The sequence below is a fragment of the Sapajus apella genome, unplaced genomic scaffold (genome assembly GCF_009761245.1).
Source record: "Sapajus apella isolate SASKATOON/1434 unplaced genomic scaffold, GSC_monkey_1.0 scaffold60, whole genome shotgun sequence".
Classification (NCBI taxonomy): Eukaryota; Metazoa; Chordata; class Mammalia; order Primates; family Cebidae; genus Sapajus; species Sapajus apella.
Genome location: NW_022437000.1, coordinates 3,331,745 through 3,354,148, shown reverse-complemented (window position 1 = coordinate 3,354,148; position 22,404 = coordinate 3,331,745). Strand labels below are relative to the sequence as shown.

Sequence of the window (22,404 nt, the reverse complement as noted above, 5' to 3'; positions counted from 1 at the left end):
TCGTCTCAGCCTTAGTTTCTTCATCTGTGAAGTAGGGATAACATAGCTTCTACCTCTTAGAATGACTGAGGATTAAATGACTTTATGTAAGTAACAGACTGTGAAAATGGCAAAGAACCATGTAAATATTGGTCCTATGAACTACAAGTACTAAAAATAAAAAATACACTGGAGTATATTTATATCCTGACTTACTGATCAGAGTCCTAGAAAATATTCTTTTCAACTATACTCAGCCTGGAGTGGACAGAAAACTTTCAGCAAAGCAGAAAGGACTAATTCTAGAAAGGAAAGTATCACCCCGAGGGCCCAGTAACAGCCTAAAAAATGTTGCTGCAGACACGGCAGAGTAATTGCCAACCAGTGTCCTCTAGGTGGTTACATAGTACAAAATCCTAATTCTTTGCTCTTTTTGCACTGACTTCAATTACTACAGACTTTATTCTAGTCTCTAAGGAAAGCCTATGTGAAAAAAAATCACATAGTATTTCAAATATCTAGATGTATTTATGTTCATCAAAAGAGCTTTAAACTTTAAAACCAACTACTGTATATGTCTAATTATCTGAGATCAGAGACCTAAATCTTTTCACGTGTATTTTAACTCAAAGTGTTTATACTTATGTCTGTTTCTGTGATACAAAATAATGATAGTTGACTTAAAACAAAACAATAACTTCTCCAAAATCTCAACAATTTTTGTTTGCATTCATTCATTTCTCATTTGGTAGAATAAAACGTCCATGACCTCAAATCCACAAGCTTGACTGATTTCAGAAGTTAGATTAGGAGCCTACCCTGCCAGGCAGAGATGATAGGCCACCTATAAGCTGGCACTCACGAAAACCACAAAAGTCTGAGATTTACCATTATACTATGTATCTGCCTGTTCAGATTTATTTGCAGATACCACTGTAGTCAATTTCCTCATTTCTAAAGAAAGAATCACATAAGCTTATGTTTAAAAGAATTATAACAATGTTCACTGAAGAGATATTAAAAACTATCATTTTGTGATTATACATTAAAAATAATAATTGCACCATTGATTAAAATAATAAATTGTGATGTAAGGAATGAGAGCAGACAATGATGACACGGTGTGACTTTGCCAAGAGCTCCTATTACCGCATGAATGGAAAGCAGGTTCACGGCCTGGGTGCTGACAGGGACAAACTAGTCCTACAGACTCACGTGCAGTATATGGAAAAATTACTGCCCAAGGTGAGGCAAATTTGTGAAACTATCTTCTATTCTCATAGTGGGGTATGTGTGTGCATGTGTGTCTGTGTATTTCTCCTTGGGAATCTCAGTGGCACAGGAGATTATGCAGGGTTTTCTTTAAAGTGATTATCTGCTAAAAATTGCCTTAGCATTTCCATGTCCTCATCGAGGATGTCATATCCTCCTCTGGCTTTTCTTCACAGCTTTATACAACTTAATATTCAGGCTGGGGAAACTGGAAATTTCCTCCAGGTCAAACAACTCCTTAAATCTATCTACAAATTTATTTTCCTTCTCCAGCCTGAATTTCATGGCCCAGAGGATGATGGTGGTTTCTTTGCACAGATGGTCAAAGGTAATGAGGAGCTCTTCCAAGAACGGATGAGCGTAGACCACGTCTGCTGCCAAAACATAGTCAAAATTATTAGAAGATCTGGGGAAGCTTGTATCTAACGCTACGCCCCAGGAGAGTTCTTTAACCTGCGGCAAATGCTTGCTTTTCATTTTTGTGTTTCGGGAAATATTATATTGCAGGTTTCCAAGTAATTCGGGTAAATCTGTGGCCGTCACATGAGCACCTGTGAAACAAAGGACAGCAGAGAAAGTAACCCTCGTGGGATAAGGTAGAACAGTCAAAAGCTTCAAGCCAACATGCACTTTGCAATGCTGCACAATTGTTAGTACCTCCAAAAAGACTGGTTAGTAACTATACACAGAAAGGGAATCCCTTTCAAATGGAGCTAAGGCAGCTATGTGCCTCTGCTTAAATAAAAAAAGAAGAGAGAGAGAGAGAGAGGGAGAGAGAGACCCATGGTACTTTTGCACACCACTGCATTTTTTATGTTCTCCTGCTCTTTTGTTCTGGTATGTTTTGCTGTTACTATTGTTGCTGTTTTCCTATTTACCTACTACATACCAGGAGAGAAAGGGAAAGTCAAAATATTTGGCACCCTCATTGGAATGATGAAAGAATAGGTACCTCCCTAAAAGAATTCTGAGCCTCAGTCATGTGAGACCAAATGAGTGTAGGTAACATCGGACATCCCATAGTTGAAGAGGAAGTGTTCATGTGAGAAGCAGGGGGAGGAAAGAAGACTTTTCAATGGCATTTGTGGAAAGTATCTTGACGTCCGTGCTGGCGCTCAGGTTTTCAACTTGACCCATCACAAGCGTAAATCTTCCCACCAAAAGATGTTTAAAACCTAGTCACAACATATATAGGGTTCATAAAGCTACTGGTGATAGATGAAGACGTAAACAATTTCCAAAATAAAACTAAATAGTGGCTTTTTCAGGAAGAAACATGGCAGAAGTAAATATGTAGAAATTTGGTCACTAAAGTAAATTTTGAGCAGTAGCAAAGCCTGAAAATAATCTGCAAATAAATCTAGGATTGGCCAATTCTGCAGCATCAGAAAAGCAGACCAGGTAAAGAATGGGAAAGCAGAAATGAAAGAGAACTCTAGTTCAGCTCAGACCAAATCAGAAGATACTCCTCAGCGCCAATACCACGAATCTCTTGGCATCAATTGTATTTTGTGAAAATATTAAAATGGGAGGGGAATATGCCTATCATATAGACATAGAAGCGTTTACATTCTACGATGGGTGGGTCTATCATTTTCAACAAATCTTTTTTAAATCTCAGGGTCAGGAACACACCGTTGCCCATATTGAATGTAAACTCTCTCTTATACTTAATATCTTTATGTCTAGAGAGATAAACACTACAACTTTCAGAATACTGACTAAACAAAGTTTCTATCTTTTAATATTTGTTCAAGTTAGACAAGCGAACTCAAGGGACCAACTCCCCAAAGCATAAATTCTGCTCCTAAGCCAGGCTTTGGGGTATAAATCGAATAGTGACTCTGACCTATCCTTACTAAATGGAATAGTGACTTTGGAAAACAATATTAGGACACAGCAACTTCAAAAATATATCTATCAGAGAAGATTTCAAAGGTCTTACAAATATCTAGTATTTGAAAGTTGTAAATTGCTAAATGTTAAATTCCTCTCAAGATTTTAGAGTGACATGTGTGCACTTCTGAAGATCAAGGAAATCAGGATGGATCTGGGTAGTGCGCATCAGAGAAGGAGTTAAACTAAGACAATGAGATAGATAACAACAATAACAAAAAGACAACTGAAACGGGCTCAGGCATACACTAAAAACTATCACATGCTTAGTTAGAAAAGATGCTGGTGAGAGAACTCAGGATCACAAAAAAAGAAAGAAAAAAAAAATGAGGATAAGCAGGGTGTGGTGGCTCACACCTGTAATCCCAGCACTTTGGGAGGCTGAGGCAGGTGGATCACATGAGGTCAAGAGTTTGAAACCATCCTGGCCAACATGGTGAAATCCCATCTCTACTAAAAATACAAAAAAATTATCTGGTCATGGTGGTACGTGCCTATAGTCCCAGCTACTCATGGAGGCTGAGGCAGGAGAATCACTTGAACCCAAGAGGCGGAGATTACAGTGAGCCAACATCACGCCACTGCACTCTAGTTTGGGCAACAGAGCAAAATTCCATCTCAAAAAAAGGAATGGAGATGAACTGTGAACTGAGAAAGCAAATTCAAACACAAACACCTAAAAATAAAAGCAGACGTGTGATTTTTATGTGATTCCTAATACTCTCTCCCTATTCTAACAGGTGCTTTTTCATAAAAGCATAGTGCTTCAAAACTCAAAAGGAATCTACAGCTACATGGGGACACTGAAATGGCACTAAAATCTAAAGTACATCTGAATCAGCAGCAATAGAATCTGTCTCTGCCTGTTTCACATTTCTCCTCTTGCAACCAGAATGCTTCCATGCACCTCCTATTTAGAACACTCCATCTAAGGCTTGTGACAGTATTCCCCAAGAAGAATTAACACAACTTAACACAGAAAACTATGAAAGAAACCGGTAAGGAGACTTTAACATCTGCAGTTTCTGGATGAAGCCCATTCAAACAGTTAAGGAGTCACAGATTGGCGCAGGTCATAGTACACTGGATAGTAAAACAACTAATGTTATCTGATCATTAAATTATCTGGCATTCCCCCTACCCAATCAAAAATATTTCACTTACCAAGTAAACTTGCCACAATGGAGACTAGCCCTGTTCCAGCTCCAATTTCAATCACGTTTTTGTCCACCATATTATACTGCTTTGCATTTGTTTCCAGGAAATAGCATAGAACAAGGGCCTATGAAAGTTTGAAAAAAGAAAAAATGGGTGCTTGGCAAATAATAACAGAAAGTAAATTAAGCTCTATTGGATAAATATGCCGCTAATGTTATGGTATGTCTGCACGCACATGTGAGTAGGTGAGTGTATTCATGTGTGTACCTGTACATCACTCCAGAAAATGTCAACAAAACTACATCCTATGAGAGAGTCAACATTTCTGCTAGAAAAACTCTATGGAGATTATTGGGAGGAAAAAAAGAGATAACTAAAAATATGGAATTCAGTTGCTTAGGTTGGATCATTTTGAAAGGAGGCAACTTCTGATAATACTAGTCATTTCCAAGTAGTGTGTGGAATTGGGGCAGGTGGGGTGGTGAGTCCACTACTCTTCATGGGACAGTTGGTAAAGGAGAGGGGGTCTTTGAGGACATTATACATGTGAGACTCATAAAGACTTCATTGTAATTGTTGAACTCAAATGGAGCTAATAAAAGGGGAAATAAAAATGTTTACTACTCTAAACTCTTATTTTTAAAAATGAAGAAGTAAACAACATCCTTTGTTAATCCTGCAAATTTTGATAAAGTTGAAATGGAATTAATTGAGGCCCGATGTGGTGGCTCACGCCTATAATCCCAGCACCTTGGGAGATGGAGATGGATGGATTACTTGAGGCAAGGAGTTTGAAATCAGTATGGCCAACATGGTGAAACTCATTCCTACTAAAATTACAAAAAACGGCTGGGCGTGGTGGTGCACACCTGTAGTCCCAGCTACTCGGGATACTGAGGCAGGAGAATCTTTTGAACCTAGGAGGTGGAGCTTGCAGTGAGCTGAGATCACACCACTGCACTCCATCCTGGGCTACAGAGCAATACTCCATCTCAAAAAAAAAATAGAATTAATTATAGAATTAATTGGGAGAAGTAATTTCCCAATCATATGATTTCTAAAGTGTAGCATCATTTGAGGTCACAAAGAAGGGGTATGGAACCTGTTTTCTTCTTCCAAATAAACCATGATAATTAACAAAACTGGCTGGAAAAATAATTAGAATGTAACAAATTCTGTATGAAATTATACCGATGGCCAAACAACAGCACCATAACAATCCATGGCCTCAGTAATTCGAATCTCATGACCAATAAAATGAAAGATTTCCCAGGAAATATTTGTTATCACAGTCGGAATAAAACATCTTGCCATGATCTCTGTGACCACCTGCTTGTCATCATAGTCTTCTCTGGTCTCTGAAAGGAAAAGAAAAAGGTAATGATTGTATTAATAAATCCGTGAAAAGAGAAAAGAACCTGATGGAAATACAGCATTTCTGCTTAGTCTAAGCAGAAATTGACTTTAGGAGAAAATTCATAAGGTAAACTGTTTGAAAATGACTCACAATGTAAGTTAATATTTCCATTTATCAGGGTGGCAATATCTTTCTTATTTTTATGGGAGTTGAAGTCACAACTATCTACTTCTGTAGTGCTACATGCAACAAAAATAACTGATATATTTTTTAAAGCAATATATTTTAAGAGCCACCAATCAGTTTGTCTAGAATAAGAAAAAGATTGGTGATGGAATATAAGAACTAAAGAGCTTTTGAGGCCGGGCGCGGTGGCTCAAGCCTGTAATCCCAGCACTTTGGGAGGCCGAGGCGGGTGGATCACAAGGTCAAGAGATCGAGACCATCCTGGTCAACAAGGTGAAACCCCGTCTCTACTAAAAATACAAAAAATTAGCTGGGCATGGTGGCGCGTGCCTGTAATCCCAGCTACTGAGGAGGCTGAGGCAGGAGAATTGCCTGAACCCAGGAGACGGAGGTTGTGGTGAGCCGAGATCGCGCCATTGCACTCCAGCCTGGGTAACAAGAGCGAAACTCCATCTCAAAAAAAAAAAAAGAGCTTTTGCACAGCAAAAGAAACTATCATCAGAGTGAAAAGGCAACCTACAGAATGTGAGAACGTTTTTGCAATCTCTCCATCTGACAAAGGACTAATATCCAGAATCTACAAAGAACTTAAAGTTACAAGAAAAAAAACAACAACCCCTTCAAAAAGTGGGAGAAGGATATGCACAGACACTTCTCAAAAGAAGACATTTAGGCAGCCAACTAACATATGGGGGCGGAAAAAAGCTCATCATCACTGGTCATTAGAGAAATGCAAATCAAAATCACAATGAGATACCATCTCATGCCAGTTAGAATGGCAATCATTAAAAAGTTAGGAAGCAATAGATGCTAGAGAGGATGTAGAGAAACAGGAATGCTTTTATACTGTTGGTGGGAGTGTAAATTAGTCCAACCATTGTGGAAGACAGTGAGTGTGGCAATTCCTCAAGGATCTAAAACCAGAAATACTATTTGACCCACCAATCCCATTATTGGGTATATACTCAAAGGATTATAAATCATTCTGCTATAAAGACACATGCACACATATGTTTATTGTAGCACTATTCACAATCACAAAGACTTGGAACCAACCCAAATGCCCATCAATGATAGACTGGACAAAGAAAATGTGGCCCATACATACGATGGAATATTACGCAGCCGTAAAAAAGGATGAGTTCATGTCCTTTGCAGAGACATGGATGAAGCTGGAAACCATCATTCTCAGCAAACTAACACAAGAACAGAAAACCAAACACCACATGTTCTCACTCATAAGTGGGTGTTAAACAATGAGAACAAGAACACATGGTCATAGGGAGGGGAATATCATACACTGGGGTCTGTTGTGGGGTGAGGGGCTAGGGGAGGGATAGCATTAGGAGAAATACCTAATGTATATGATGATTTGATGAGTGCAGCAAACCACCATGGCATGTGTATACCTATGTAACAAATCTGCACATTCTGCACGTGTACCCCAGAACTTAAAGTATAATAAGAAAGAAAATTAATATTGAAAAAAAAGAACCCAACTCTTCATATTGGCGACACAGTGCAATTGCAATTGTTCTGTGTGCCAGGCATGGTGCTGGATGATGGAATACAGTAGTTAGCCAAATAGACATGGTCCCTAACCTTGGAAAAATTAGAACTACACAGACACAAATGTGGTATCTCATGGCAACTCTGTGAAGAATTGTTGGATTGGATGAGTGCTTTTCCCTGGTATTCTCAAGGCACTCGGCATTGGTGCCCACTTGGATAGACATTTCTCATAAATGGTGTGTTTTCAGCTTTGCCTCGATGAACAGTTTTGTCAATGGTTTGACTAACTGATGACATTACAATTAAAAAATTTTCAGAATATATAAACGTGATGAGGACAAGTATAATACAAAACTAAATGTGATGCAGAATATCTTGAGTTATAACAATGGATTGGCCTTAGCAATGTGAAATTTAGTAAGTCTAAAGATGGTATTCAGCCTGAGTTTAGCAGCACTGTATAAGGGGTGGGGACAGATATATACATTTACTTGGCCACAGGCTCAATATGAGTCAAAGTTTAATATGGCCATCAAAAAATCAGTGCAAGTAGCTCACATTAAAAATATAGTTTCTTTTTGATGGCTGCATAATATTCCATGGTATATATGTGCCACATTTTCCCTGTCCAGTCTATCATCGATGGGCATTTGGGTTGGTTTCAGGTCTTTGCTATTGTAAACAGTGCTGCAATGAATATTCGTATGCACGTGTCCTTATAGTAGAATGATTTATAATCCTTTCAATATACACCCAGTAATGGGATTGCTGGGTCAAATGGAATTTCTATTTCTAGGTCCTTGAGGAATCGCCACACTGTCTTCCACAATGGTTGAACCAATTTACACTCCCACCAACAGTGTAAAAGTGTTCCTATTTCTCCACATCCTCTCCAGCATCTGTTGTCTCCGGATTTTTTAATGATCGCCATTCTAACTGGCGTGAGATGGTATCTCAATGTAGTTTTGATTTGCATTTCTCTGATGACCAGTGATGATGAGTATTTTTTCATATGTTTGTTGGCCTCATGTATGTCTTCTTTTGTAAAGTATCTGTTCGTATCCTTTGCCCACTTTTGAATGGGCTTGTTTTTTTCTTGTAAATCTGTTTTAGTTCTTTGTAAATTCTGGATATCAGCCCTTTGTCAAATGGGTAAACTGCAAAAATTTTTTCCCAATCTGTTGGTTGCCGATTCACTCTAATGACTGTTTCTTTTGCCGTGCAGAAGCTGTGGAGTTTGATTAGGTCCCATTTGTCTATTTTGGCTTTTGTTGCCAATGCAAACTGACACAAGAGCAGAAGATCAAACACCGCATGTTCTCACTCATAGGCGGGTGTTGAACAATGAGAACACATGGACACAGGGAGGGGAGCACTACACACTGGGGTCTGCTGGGGGAAAATAGGGGAGGGTCAGTGGGGGGTGGGGAGTTGGGGAGAGATAGCATGGGGAGAAATGCCAGATATAAGTGATGGGGAGGAAGGCAGCAAATCACACTGCCACGTGTGTACCTATGCAACAATCTTGCATGTTCTTCACATGTACCCCAAAACATAAAATGCAATAAAATAAATAAATATATATATATATATATAATTTCTAAAATCAGGGAGGTAGAGGACTTATTTTACACCAGTCAGATTATACTTGGACATCCAGTTAGGGAAGGCCCACTTTAGAGGGACACTGAGAAATTGTAGGAACTGGGAAGTGAGAAATCTTGAAACTCAGCCTTCTAAGGACAGTTTTGGGGAGTTCAACATGTTCATCAAAAAGAAGAAAAGACTTGAGTGAACACAAAAGAGTTTTCAAAATTTGAAGGGCTAGAAAATAGAAGGTTGGGGTGCATGTACTTGTTTGTGTGTGTGTCTGTATGTGTGTGCCCTGCTTAGAATACAAACAGCATCATATACTCCTCAAAAGAACTAAAACTTAACCACACCCCACAAGAAGGGACCAGCCTACCACCAACTTCTACCACTATGGCAAAATTTACCCTTGACAGAGATGCAGGGGAAGCAAAGAAATAGAAATTTGGTATTCTTCAGTAAGAGCTATCTCTTCTAATATTTTTCACTGTGCTTCACCTTAAACAACTGTATGCATTCACATTCAGGAAGAGCTCTAAGAACCAAATAATATTGTTAATGTGTTTCATTTGAACTTTAACTTCCATTTCACTATATGCACTTGCCTTGCTAAGACTGGGGGTGCAGAGGGAGGGCAAAGTTTGCTGTGGAAGTTCTTTAGGGAAAAGTAGAGAATATTAATTGCTTCCTTGACCTTTAACTGTATTTGTCCTCTTGGGCCTTCTTGCATACCACTTGTAAATGTGGCACTTCTATGACAAGTCACCTAAGGTATCAGGGATTAATAGATGTTAGAGTACACTAAGTCCCAGGAGCATCTTCGAAAGTTCCAGTCTTTGATATAAAAACTTTGCCAGTGAATATTTAATGATACAACCTGACATCTTTGACTTTGCATGTTCTTTGAAAGGTTAGTTGGCCAGATTAGTGCTGCTGTCCTAACAACTACAAAGGGATAACAAATACATTTCTGGCTTTTGACTGTCTCCTTCTGAAGAGTTACTTCTTTCTAAGAATGACCACATCTTTATCTTCATATGAAAATGAGATTTTAAAATATATAAATATATTATAATTGGAAACTACTTACACTCCTAAAACAAAGGACCTTCAAAGAGATTTCATGAAATAAATATAACCACTGCTAATTGCATATACACTTTTGAAAGAGCACAACTGTATCACTCATAAATGGTAATGCAAAATCAGTTACACAGCTAAGATGATGTATCACAGAAAGCATTATCAGGTGGAATAAAATTTAATTGATAATGCTTTATATTAATATTTGGTTTTGCATTTAAATATATGAATACTACAAGCATCCAATAAGAAGTAATCTTCATAAATTAGCATAATTTATGGCATGAAACCAAAATAAACTAAACTTGGCTGCTTAAAATAATTTGTCTAAAAGGGAATATGATCTTTGTAAGTACTATGCTGATGAAATGATAAAATTTCTATTGGAGGAATGATGATCAAAATGAAATTATGACAAGAAAAAAATAATAATTTGTCTAGAAGTAAATATGTAAAATTTTAAAAGCAAACATACACACATAAACACATAATTATTTCCATCTTAAAACATTGCTTACTGTTTCCAGTGTGAACTTCTGTTTAAAGGTTTTGAGGCAATAGTTTTTGTGCTTTTTGTTGTTCTTGGGTTTTTTTGTTTTGTTTGTTTTGAGACAGAGTCTGGCTTTATCATCCAGGAAGTGCAGTGGCAAAATTCCGGCTCGCTGCAACCTCCGCCTCCTGGGTTCAAGCAATTCTCATGCCTCAGCCTCCTGAGCAGCAGTGACTACAGTCATGAGCCGCCATACCTGGCTAATTTTTGCATTGTTTTTAGTAGAGATGGAGTTTCACCATGTTGCCCAAGCTGGTCTCCATCTCCTGAGCTCAAGTGATCCTCCCGCCTCAGCCTCCAAAAGTTTTGGGATGACAGGCATGAGCCAGCACACCTGGCCTTGAGGTGATAGTTTAAATAGTAATTATTTACTTAAATCAAGATATGTTTAATATTAAGCTCTAACAATACCACCACCCATTTCAAGATTGATAATAAGAATCTCTAAACTAGAATCTAACAGAAAGAGCTGTACTATTATAAAGGCATTCCTACAGCAGCCTTGTAATAAAAAAGGAAAAGTCTATGCTCCAAATAATTTACAAAGAACATGTCCCTTAAACTGCATGCTTAGTTGTTGAATATGAGTCGAATATTGAGAAAATTAATGAATTAGTAATCTGGCTTTTAAGATTTGAAGAGCAATTTCCTGCAAATATTAATAGCATTGTCATACAATGGAATTCTAATATACATTTCTGAAGAATAATTTTTCCACATATATTCTTTCCTCATTATCTAGCACTTAGCCCCCAGGACAAATAACAAACACCAGATAATGTTACACAAGATTCTGCACATCAGTTTCCCTACATGAAAAGCAGAAAACTTCTGATAACTGCACCTTTAGAAAAAAAGCTACCTACTATTGTTTTAGAACACTAATTTATTGATGAATTTAATATTAAGACACAAATACTAAAATAGATTGTAAATAAAACATAATCAAGGCAGAGTATTACAATTATGTTGCTATCTTGGGCTTATCTATTTTAATGCTTTTTGATACAAGAAAAGTCTTAACACCATTTTCCTGCTATTCAGTCTTTGCTGATAGTGAATAAAATTTACCAGGTGCTCTTGTTCTCCTGAGAATTAAAGGGGTTCCAAGTATAAAGTGAAAAGTAGCAAGATTCTGCCACATTATGATGATGATTTTCTTAAGAGGAAAATTCAGCTGCAAATTGACGTCAGTGCTGGATTACAGCAAGCCTTCAAAAATAGAGGCTTTGTCTAAATTCTTCTTTTTCATACTTTTAAGGTCAATAATAGTAATAATAAATGGAAGGGCCAGATCACAGAAATGCACTCCCCCCACCAAAAAAAAACCCCAACTCTTTAACAGCTATGACAAGTGAATTCAAGCTTCCATTTAAGGGCTGTCATGAAAACCTGTCAGCAAAATTTAAAGTAAAATCCCCTCTACTAAATGAAAGAAACTGTCATTCAAATGAATCTTCTATTCAAAGATGAATGCCATGTGCTTCTTAGAAATGCCTACAGATTTAAAAAGTTAAAGATATTTTCAGATTAGTAAATGGTCATAGGTTTATCTTAAAAGATATAATTCTGAAAACCTCAGTAATGCCAAGGTTTTGGACCCTCCTGAGAAGATTCGACAAATATTCTCTGTCTGCTGGTCTGCTTAGTTTCAAGAATGTACAGAGGTTGTAACTCTAATCCAGTAGACCAAACAATGCTACATTTTGTTTTTACAAAAGAAAGAAAATGCATCTTTCCTTGAGACTGCACAGGATGCAAGTGGAAAAACAAAGAACGTAATTTAGTTGTATACACGTTTGCTACTGGGATCATGGAAGGGACAAACAACCAAACAAATGTCAATGAAACGATAAATGCTATAAAACAGGTCTTTCTAAAATGCTGTAGGAAGCACCACTGGTTGGTTGAATTGGAAGAAGCATCATAAAAGAGGAGATATTTAAGCCCAGGAGCCGTTAGAAGATCATGGAGCGAGGGTGCAAGGCTAGAGGTTTAGGGCCAGAATCCCAAAAGGCAATTTCTGACACCATAATCCCAAATGTTGAATCCTGAAAGATCAAAATCCCAAATACATAATTCTGATAGCAATAATTTTAAAAGTTCTTTAAAACATATTTTCATTTTTAAAAAAGTTGAGAAACATAAAAACAGAACACTTCATGGCCCACTTTATACAATAAAATCAGTAATAATAATATACAAAATTTTGCAATTATAAGCACTCAGGTGTGCTACCCACAGTTGCACGGGTATAACAGCATGAGTAGACAAACTGTATTCATAAAGAAATCACTTATATAATTTGGTTGCTTGAAATATTCTGATGGACAACCTAAGTATTTTGATGAAACTGATGAAAACCTACAATGGAGCTGGATATGGTGGCTCACACCTGTAGTCCCAGCTACTCAGAAAGCTGAGGTGAAAGGATTGCTAGAGCCCAGCCTGGGCAACATAGTTGGATCTCTCCCCCTCGCTAAAAAATTAAAATTAAATAATGGGTCACCACCACATATACAATTTCCCAAAGAGCTGAGATCTTGAAATATATTATCTTTCACGAATACAGATGCAGAAAAAAAAAATCCCTTTATTTATGGAGGAAGTTTCATGGTTTTTACATATACGCACAATGCTTACACACAAAGTCAGTATTGTGAAAATGTATTTTCATGGAATCAAATTTAAAAAAATACATAAAACAAATTAGAACTCTCTAAAAGCTCATACAATTTATACCTCTAGTTTTGGAAATGCAAAGATGAAACATATAGCATAGTGAGTTGTAAAAAATAATGCTGAGGATTTAAAATGGTGAGGAAAAAAAACTTTAGAAAAGGAAAAAAAACAAAAAACAAAAAACCTTCCCAAAGAAACTAAAAAGAAAATTCAATATATGAAAAAGTGTATTACAGGGATAAAGCATGGGCAAATGCACAGAGACTTCCACGATCATTAACTCTATTCTGAAGTCTTGCATGGAGATGAGTAACTGTTTCTTTTAGAACGTGGCTCTTCTTGAAGAATACATTCACACTGATTTTCTACATGACGTTGTGCTTTTTAATATTCTAATTTGATTCAATATATACCGACACGAGCATTTCCTATTAAATTTCCCATCTTCTGTGTCATTTTATGTTGTTTTAGGTACATGGAAATCCATTGCTCATGCTCTCATATACAGACCACAGACTTGGCTGAAACAATATTGGTGATCAAACAGGAACACCATTGTGTGCCTTCTTATCCTACTGTGCACACAATTATTTCAGAATCAGGCCAATTCTGGCTTTAATTCATCAAGAGCTCATAGAATTTCATCAGCTGGAAGGAATTGCCAATGCAGACAAATAATGCGTTTTAGACTAAAGTTTTCCCTGTTGCTATATTCCACAGGCAATCCACTCATCTGAATTTTCCGGCAAAAGTATTGGGCTGAACGGAAAAAGAAACTGTTGGTAACACCTTGAAATCCACTTTTGGAAGTTTTGATTGCACCCAATTCCAAATTTATAATTATGGTTTGATAATTCAATTCGATGTGAGGGAGTTTGTTCTTTGGGGATTTCGACATTCAGGATCATGGCATTTGGGATTGTCTTTAGGAATTATAATCAGTGTTACACGAGGTGCATATTAGTGAACTGGAGAAAATAAGCCTGAAGAAGTAGGCTGGGATTAAATTTATGTGCAACATTGACATTTGTTCTATAAGGTGAGGATGAGCCAATAAAGATTATTAGAACAGGAATTGACATGATCAGATTTGATATTTAAGAACTTCATCTGACAGCAGTAGCTGAAGAACTGCTGACCTTACTAGCCAATTAGAAGGCTTTTGGAAGAAGCTAGATGAAAAATGACAAGAGTCTAAATGAAGGCAGTAGCCTTGGGTCAAGGAGCTAAGTATGAATTTGTGTGCTTTTGAAGTGGTGGTATGCCTCCCCTAGGGGCAACAATTACATTCAAACTTGACATTCAAATCTGAGGTTTGGAGACATCTGAAGTAGACTGGCATATTCAAGAGCTATTTTTATTCAACACATAGAAAACATGTTAGTCTTATCTGGAAGACAATTATTCATGTTACTTTTAAAATATTTAAAATGTGTTAAATTATTCTCATATTAGTAATTATATGTGCTATAGTACTCCAACTAGTATATTAAATATATTGCTTTGGACTCTAGTTCAATAGGTTTCTTAAAACAGTGATAGAATTATTCACATAAATTTCCATATGTATTAATGCAATATTGTTTATAAAAGCCATTTTACCCATTAATGTAACTCTGCAAAGATTTATGGAGATGCTCCTGAAAATTTTAAATGTGATACCTTGGCCAGGCGTGGTGGCTCACGCCTGTAATCCCAGCACTTTGGGAGGCCGAGGCGGGTGGATCATGAGGTCGAGAGATCGAGACCATCCTGCTCAACATGGTGAAACCCCGTCTCTACTAAAAATACAAAAAATTAGCTGGGCATGGTGGCGCGTGCCTGTAATCCCAGCTACTCAGGAGGCTGAGGCAGGAGAATTGCCTGAACCCAGGAGGCGGAGGTTGCGGTGAGCCGAGTTCGCGCCATTGCACTCCAGCCTGGGTAACAAGAGCGAAACTCCGTCTCAAAAAAAAAAAAAAAATGTGATACCTTGAGCAGAACATATTAGGTCCTGAAGGGAGTCAACTGACTGATGATCAGAAATACAAGATCATTGCTAATGAGCAAATTTAAGTCAACCAATAGGTTTAGGTTATAGCTAATTCGTTCATTCACTCATTTATTAAGCACCTGCGCACTATGAATTAGAAGGCAGACCAAGCGCTGTAACAGAGGCTCAGTAGAAGTGCTATAACAAAAGCTTCAGTAGGCAACTCAAAAATAGAAAGTTCCACCTCTCAGAGAGCTCAGGAAAGAATTATCTGAGCCTTCCTAATTATGAGCTTGTCAGTCAAATCAAAGAAAGGAAGACCTGTCAAACATAGGAAATAACACGTGCAAAAGCCCACTGGCAAAAAGTTTCCAGACCAATTCTCCAACTTGGGAAACCCTGACAGCCAGAATAAAGAATAAATGAGGATAGTAGCACAAGATAAAACACATTATGCCATGCTAAGAAGTCTTGATTTTCTCCTATAGGAAATAATGAGGCACTGAAGAATTTTCAGCAGCAGACAAATGTGACGAGATTTGGATTTTTAAAAGATCATGCAGTACAGGTTACAGTGTGGAAAAAGAACTAGAGAGGGTAAAGAAAGTGAGTTGGCCCAGAGCGAGACAGCCAATTAGAAGGCGGTTAACAGCAGTCAGGAGCAGAGATAATGAAGACCTGAATCAAGGCAAGTGATGGTGGAAATGGAGCAAGTGGTAGGGAAACCTATCAGGGATGTAAAATCAATGATATGTCACGATGAAGGGCGTGAAGGAAAGGGAGAAAATGAGCATGATTCCAGGTTTCTGGGCAGCCTGCAGAATGATGTCACCATTGACTGAGATGGAAAATATAGGTGGAGGTGCAAACCAGCAAAGGAAAATTATTTTCAATACCTATTACTCTGGGTGTGCCACTCAAATTAAGAAAACCAGCCACAAGGAGCAGCGTTGCCCAACACTGCCCACTGCTGCCCCTGTGGCTCCTGGGAAACCATGCTCCTCCTGGAGCTGCCTGCTCAAGCCAGCCGGTTCCTGTTCCATTTAGGACACTCCTCTAGTGGGCAACTCCTGCTCAGGGATTTTCATCGATCCACCCGAGACTTTCTCAGAACTGTGTTGCAGGTGGAGACTCTTCCCACCCAATCTGACTTCGCTGTCTCCTCTCACGTGCACTGGACCCACGTTGGGCTCTGTAGGCTCTCCTTGCCTACTTCTGTTTTTCCCTTTTTCTCCACAAACATTTCCCCCAATAAATCCGTTACATGCTTAGCCCCATTTCGGCATCTATGTCTTGAAGGCACTAAACTGACACGAGGTAGTCAGTAGGATGTCTAGTAAGCAGCAGATATGACAGATTTGGGAGTCATTGTGAGCAGAAATCACTGAGCCTTTTGGGCAAGGATGAATCTTCCCCAAGGCTTCAGGCCCTCAGGTGACCCCACTGTCCTATAACAGATTGCTACATGTGCTAAAGCTGGAGAGAGGCTGTTGGTATGAGGCAGGCAACATAGATATTTAGAATAGTTAATGAGGGTGAGGTTTTAGACATTTTCAACTATAATATAGCCTTAGAAACACATGAATATTTGGCACCCACCATAGCCCTAATTTTAACCTGTGTATAAATAAGTGACATCCTATAATTCTTGGATTTTCATGCCAGTGTGGAAATATGAGCATTGAGCTATGGGTTTGCTCCATCCTTTCCAAGCACAGGATTCTAAGTATAAAAGACTTAGGGCAGGAAAAGTCAATATCCTTCAGTACTTGAGAACTGAGTGTTCATCTACTTGGTGATGCCTTTCCAACTAAATGTCACCTGATCTGCTCCAAGGGCACATCCTTAATCCCCTTAGCTCTGTGTGTGTGAACATATTTTTAAAACTTTAATTGGCTATACAGATGATTACAGAGTGTGTTTGTTCGTGCTGTAAAACATTTTAATCCTAGTTCCATCTCAACCTTACCTTGAACGTCTTCCATTTCCTTTGTAATTTGCCAAATTATCTTTTGCACTGTTGAAACCAAGAGCTGTTACTAATGGTAATGATAATGATGTAATTTTATTCATAAACCACACAGAAATTGCATCTTAATTCAAATCATCTAAATGGCTGGGTTCTCTAAGTGATCAACTTAAATGGTTAGGTTTGCAAGAATCGCTTGGTAAAACTGTTTGTGTTTAAGCCAGGTAGGCTGCCAACACTGGGCATACACCCAGCTCTCTTGGCCAAAGGGTATGCTCTCCTAGGTAGAAGCCACCTGGAATGGCCAAAAACAGAAAAACCAGGACTATAGTGTTTAGAAAACATCTACAGTGTGTGCAGATAAGGAGAGAATAAAAGAAATCAAGATAGTTAGATTTGTATTACAACTGCTCTATAAAAACAATTTTTCTAGTCTGTCGAGAGTGTACGTCTGTACTTTTGATCTCAAGAAAATGTGGGCAGTTATATTACATAACCCATGCAAAGTCACGCTTGATATTTAAGACTATATAAACATGGTAGTTCAATTTCAAATAACCACACTGGTAGTAGAATTCAAACTTAATCTCCTTACATCCAGAGGTCAAATTACATTATGTATTTGCCGCTAATTAATAGTTAGAAGGACCATAAACTCAGGCTACAGATGTTTGTATAGCCTAAATTCACCTTTCACCCAAGTACTAGTAAAAAGTTAGGTTTTACATAAAACTATTTTTATCTCTCTTGAAAGCTTCTTATCTGAAATAAAATGTACTTGGAAATCACATCATACATTTAGTATATAGCACTTGAGAAAAAACTGTATTCCTTATAAAGATCAAAAACCCTGTATATGCTTAGTAAGGCTTTATATTTAACATATTCTGACAAACGTATCTTGAACATATGATCAAGATCGTGCTATAGTAGTAGACATTAAACATTATTCAAGATGTTTGCAGGCTTGCAAATATAAACCAAGACATAATAGGCCATTGAAAAAAGTCCCAACTCCCTTTAAGACATTAATGAATACTGCAAAGGTAAGACTTTATATTCTATTGGTTGTTTGTCGTCTTAGAATTGGTAAGTTACATAAACATAAAGTGATTTACCTTCTTGAGCTTCTGAGTCCAAGTAATGAAAGGATGGTTGGTGATACATTGATGTTTTCTTTATCATTTCCTGAAAACTAGATAGACAATACATTAAAAATATCAAATGGTAATAATTAATTCAAAATCTGTATGGAGTGCTTTTATATTTTCCTAATAAGTTTAACTTCAAATATAGCAGACAAATTGATATTAAAATATTATACATTAACAAAGCTGACTTAAGAAAGCCATCCATACACTATGCGGAACAAATTAAAATCACAACGAAGGTTCCTGGAGTCAGAAATCTTAAAAATCTACTAGAGAAAGAAAACATATTCTTCACCAGAGACTACCTCAAACGTAACAAAGAAAGCCATCATCTTCATATTGACTAGTAAGATAGCAATCCTAAAATCAATTAAATTGATTAAAACATTGAAAGTTCACTTGTTCCCATCATTAGCATGCATGCAATGTCAAACAGCCTCACTGCCAGATAATCTCTGAGCAGCATCTACCTTAAAGAGTCCATACTATCACAGCCAATATATTTAAAACTGAAGGAACTATTTATGCCTCTAAAATAGAGCAGATTATCTGAATAAACTTAACAAACTGTTATTCAAACTTTAGAAAATAACAATTTGATGTTTTACTCCTCAATTTGGGGTCAAATAACTATTACACTACCGTGCATTAATATAGCACTCCTTTCTTCCAAGAAACCCAAAGCACTTTTCACAGCCACCACATTTTCTTTTACTGAAGAATTCTGTAAGTTAGAAGACATTATTATTTTCCCTACAGTTTGCAAATCAGGAAAACCAAGGTTAAATTATGTCATTGAGGCTACATAGCTAAAACAATAGCAAAACTGGTCACATGCTTTGCTCCCAATTTAGATCTCTTCCATTAAAGAAACAGGTCTTCATTATACGTGCCTGCCTTCAGGCTGATATTTAAATGGAAATCCTGGACATACCTATTAGCTGAGTTTCTAGAAGATTAAAACACATCATCCACAATTTTTGTTTTTGCTGCTGAGACCTCTGGTAGTGACTGAAGGGCTAGCACCAAAGCACACAGTTTACTACTGTACATACTGGTAACGAGTCCAAGCAGAAGGGATTAAGATCCTGACAGCTGCAGCTTCCGTGCCTCTGGTTATACAGCAGTGAGGCTGGAATGCCCGGAACTGTATTCCAGGTATATAAGTGGGCAGAAGGCTAGGAATATCCCACTTAAGTGTCTCATGAACAGAGCTAGAAGTGAGTACAACCCACTCCCGGAAGTGAGCAATGAATATTTGGAGGGTGTGATCCAGCTTTTAACTTGGATGCTAAGAAATATTCTAAGACTCCGTGGCTATGATATACCAGGAAATGAAGGCCACGTATTTTTCATGTCACTTACCTGCATGGGAACACTGTTTAAGATGCCAACAACCACACCAGGATGTGTACAGTATTGCTCTGCACCCAGGAATCAGACTACAATGATTCCTTCCTATTCAGACTGAATGGGTAGGCTGAAAATATAGGTCCACCTGTGCACCTGCCCAAGTGCATGTAGGTTTGCCTCACAGAGGACGCACACATTTCCCACTCCACTGGAAAGATCCTTCATAGAAAATTACAGAGTTAACGATACAAGCAATATTGTAAAGTTAAACTTACGGCTGTGACTACAGGTCCACGATGTATACACAGTTGAATCAAGGTCACTTTAAAGTACTGGAAAGGGCTAGGAGTTGGAAAGCCTGATTTCAGTTATTCCTGCCTAAAATTAGATTGTGATTTTAAGCCATTTACTTAGTATGTTTCTTGGTTTCACCATCTATAAAACAAGGATATATCGGCAGAGTGCCCTAGCCTTTGGGAAGCTTTGGGGGGCCAAGGCAGGAGGATCATTCAGCCCAGGAAATGGAGGCTGCAGTGAGCTGTGGTCGCACCATTGAACTCCAGCCTGGGTGGCAGAGCAAGACCCTGCCTCAAAAAAAAAATAAAAATCTTTTTAAAATGATATAAAAGTCATACAATCTATATTTGTGGGGTGAATATTATAGGTAAAAACATTCTGGAAAGTTCAAAGTCCTAAACAATAAAAACTATTATTCATAGGAAGTTAATATGGGGCAGAGGCTACTCTCTCTTTTGGGCTTTTTAAAAAGTAAGAATAAATGATGAATAAAAAAACGTGTTTTTAAAAGATTTTTTGGAGAGACCATGCAATCCTATTAGATCTCTTAAGAGGCAGAATCCCTAATTCAAGCATCTTAACCAACATGATGACAATGATCACTTAAATTATACTGAACTGTTTAAGAAGTACATAGACTTCTGCCTCCAGATGTAAGTAGCTTATAGCAGACCTCAGCTTCTATTAAGAATGAGAAAAGCAGATTTTTAAACACATACACACCCATACACCACACAAACATGCCTCCGTTACAAAGTATCAGATAGCTATGAAGGCAGCCAACAATTCCAGGCATTGCTGTTTTGCTGTTTCTTGAGGAAGCCAAAGAAAGGACCACCTGTAAGGATAGCAGCGGAGCTTCAGGCAATCTCACAGAACTGTGGAGACAAAAGAAGAGTGTTTGTGGCAGGGCACTGTGGCTCACACCTGTAATTCCAGCACTTTGTGAGGCCAAGGCGGGTGAATCACGAAGTCGAGATCAAGACCATCCTGGCCTATGTGGTGAAACCCCATCTCTACTAAAAATACAAAAATTAGCTGGACGTGGTGGCAGACACCTGTAATCACAGCTACTGAGGAGGCTGGGGCAGGAGAATCACTTGAACTCAGGAGGTGGGGGTTGCAGTGAGCCAAGATCGAACCACTGCACTCTAATCTGGAGACAGAGTGAGACTTTGACTCAAAAAAAAGAAGTGTTTGTGGCTGCCAAAACAGCCAGAATTGTGGGCCCAAGATCCCAGTAAAAGGGACAGAGAAGCCTGACACTTAGTGCTGACCTTTCACTCAAAATGTTTACTGCTTAAGCTGTTTAGGGCAAAAGGCTAATTTTTGAAGCATTTAGTGACAAAAGCAGATCCAAGCACAAAAGAAGAAACATCAGGGTAGTCCTGGAAAGCAACTTTCCTGGAATGAGGGAGAAAAATAGAAGTTAAAGTCTTACAGAAAAAACCGCAAACCAGCTTTGAATCCAGTTGATTCTGGCTGGCTACATCGAGGTGATCTTCCCCTCTGCTGCCTGTCCGAACACATTTTGGAATCCTCTCTGCAGGAAGACTGACAGACCAACTGTTGGGGTCACTACTTTGCAGAGGTTTGTCTTGCAGACTTTGACTTAGGGACGGATAAATAAAGTACACTGACACACAGAGATTATGCTTTGCTATTTTGGCTGAGGGACTGTGGCTGCTTACAGACTCTTTGGAGAGTGCCATAAACAGATAGCAGCTGCTGGCTTTTACTAGCTAAAGACACTTGCATTTATTTAATAAAGTTTAATTGACAAAGGCTTGAGTTAACACTACTAGAGTGAATAGATTAAAGCACAGGTTCTGATGCTTAAAGCAAACACTATTAGAGGGTAATATCTTTAGTTAGCTTCTTGAGATGGCTATCTGGCTTATAGGTTAATTTTAAGACTATATGAGTAAACAAGTTAGTTAGGTAAACTTTTTTTACTTTGGCTATTTGTTTTACTTATTAACTAAATGTAGGGGACATTTAGGCTGCTTTCAGCAGAAACATCTACTGAAACTAGGAAAAACTTTTAGGCCTTCTAAAAGGGTTTCAGACTATATAACTTTCTCTACTATTTTTCCTTTAATATTTTTGCCACCACCTTGAATGAATTCCTACAGAAGATACAGAGTGTCTACAATTTTTCATATAGACTGTTCAACATTCAGTCAAAATTTACCCAAGCATACCAAGAAACAGACAATACAATTAAACTCATAGGTGACCCAGATATTGGAGTTATTTGACATACTTTATAGTAACTGTGATTAAGATGCTCAAAAACAGATGACAAGGAGAAGTACACCAGAGAACTGGAATCTATAAAAATGAGTCAAATAGAACTGAAAAATAACAATAAATGAAATAAAATAATATATGGGT

General features: G+C 37.9%; 1 protein-coding gene and 1 long non-coding RNA gene across 4 annotated transcripts; both read right to left on the bottom strand.

Annotated features, from left to right (window-relative positions):
- Positions 1-862: 862 nt before the first annotated feature.
- LOC116528775 lies at positions 863-20,967 on the bottom strand. 3 transcript variants are annotated; one of them, XM_032246193.1, is made up of 5 exons: positions 19,292-20,967; positions 18,325-18,401; positions 5,497-5,663; positions 4,312-4,429; positions 863-1,802 (listed from the first exon to the last, which is right to left on the bottom strand). In XM_032246193.1, exons 2-5 carry the CDS (start codon positions 18,389-18,391, stop codon positions 1,399-1,401), a joined length of 756 nt encoding a protein of 251 aa, XP_032102084.1. In that variant the 5' UTR covers positions 18,392-18,401; positions 19,292-20,967; the 3' UTR covers positions 863-1,398. The 3 variants fall into 3 exon arrangements, with proteins under 3 accessions (XP_032102084.1, XP_032102083.1, XP_032102082.1); XM_032246192.1 differs by lacking the exon at positions 19,292-20,967 and adding an exon at positions 19,000-19,284; XM_032246191.1 differs by lacking the exon at positions 19,292-20,967 and having other exon boundaries at positions 18,325-18,993.
- Positions 14,607-18,318, bottom strand: LOC116528777. Its single transcript, XR_004259190.1, has 2 exons — positions 15,237-18,318; positions 14,607-14,927 (listed from the first exon to the last, which is right to left on the bottom strand). It is a non-coding gene; the product is annotated as an uncharacterized LOC116528777 (long non-coding RNA).
- Positions 20,968-22,404: the final 1,437 nt, after the last annotated feature.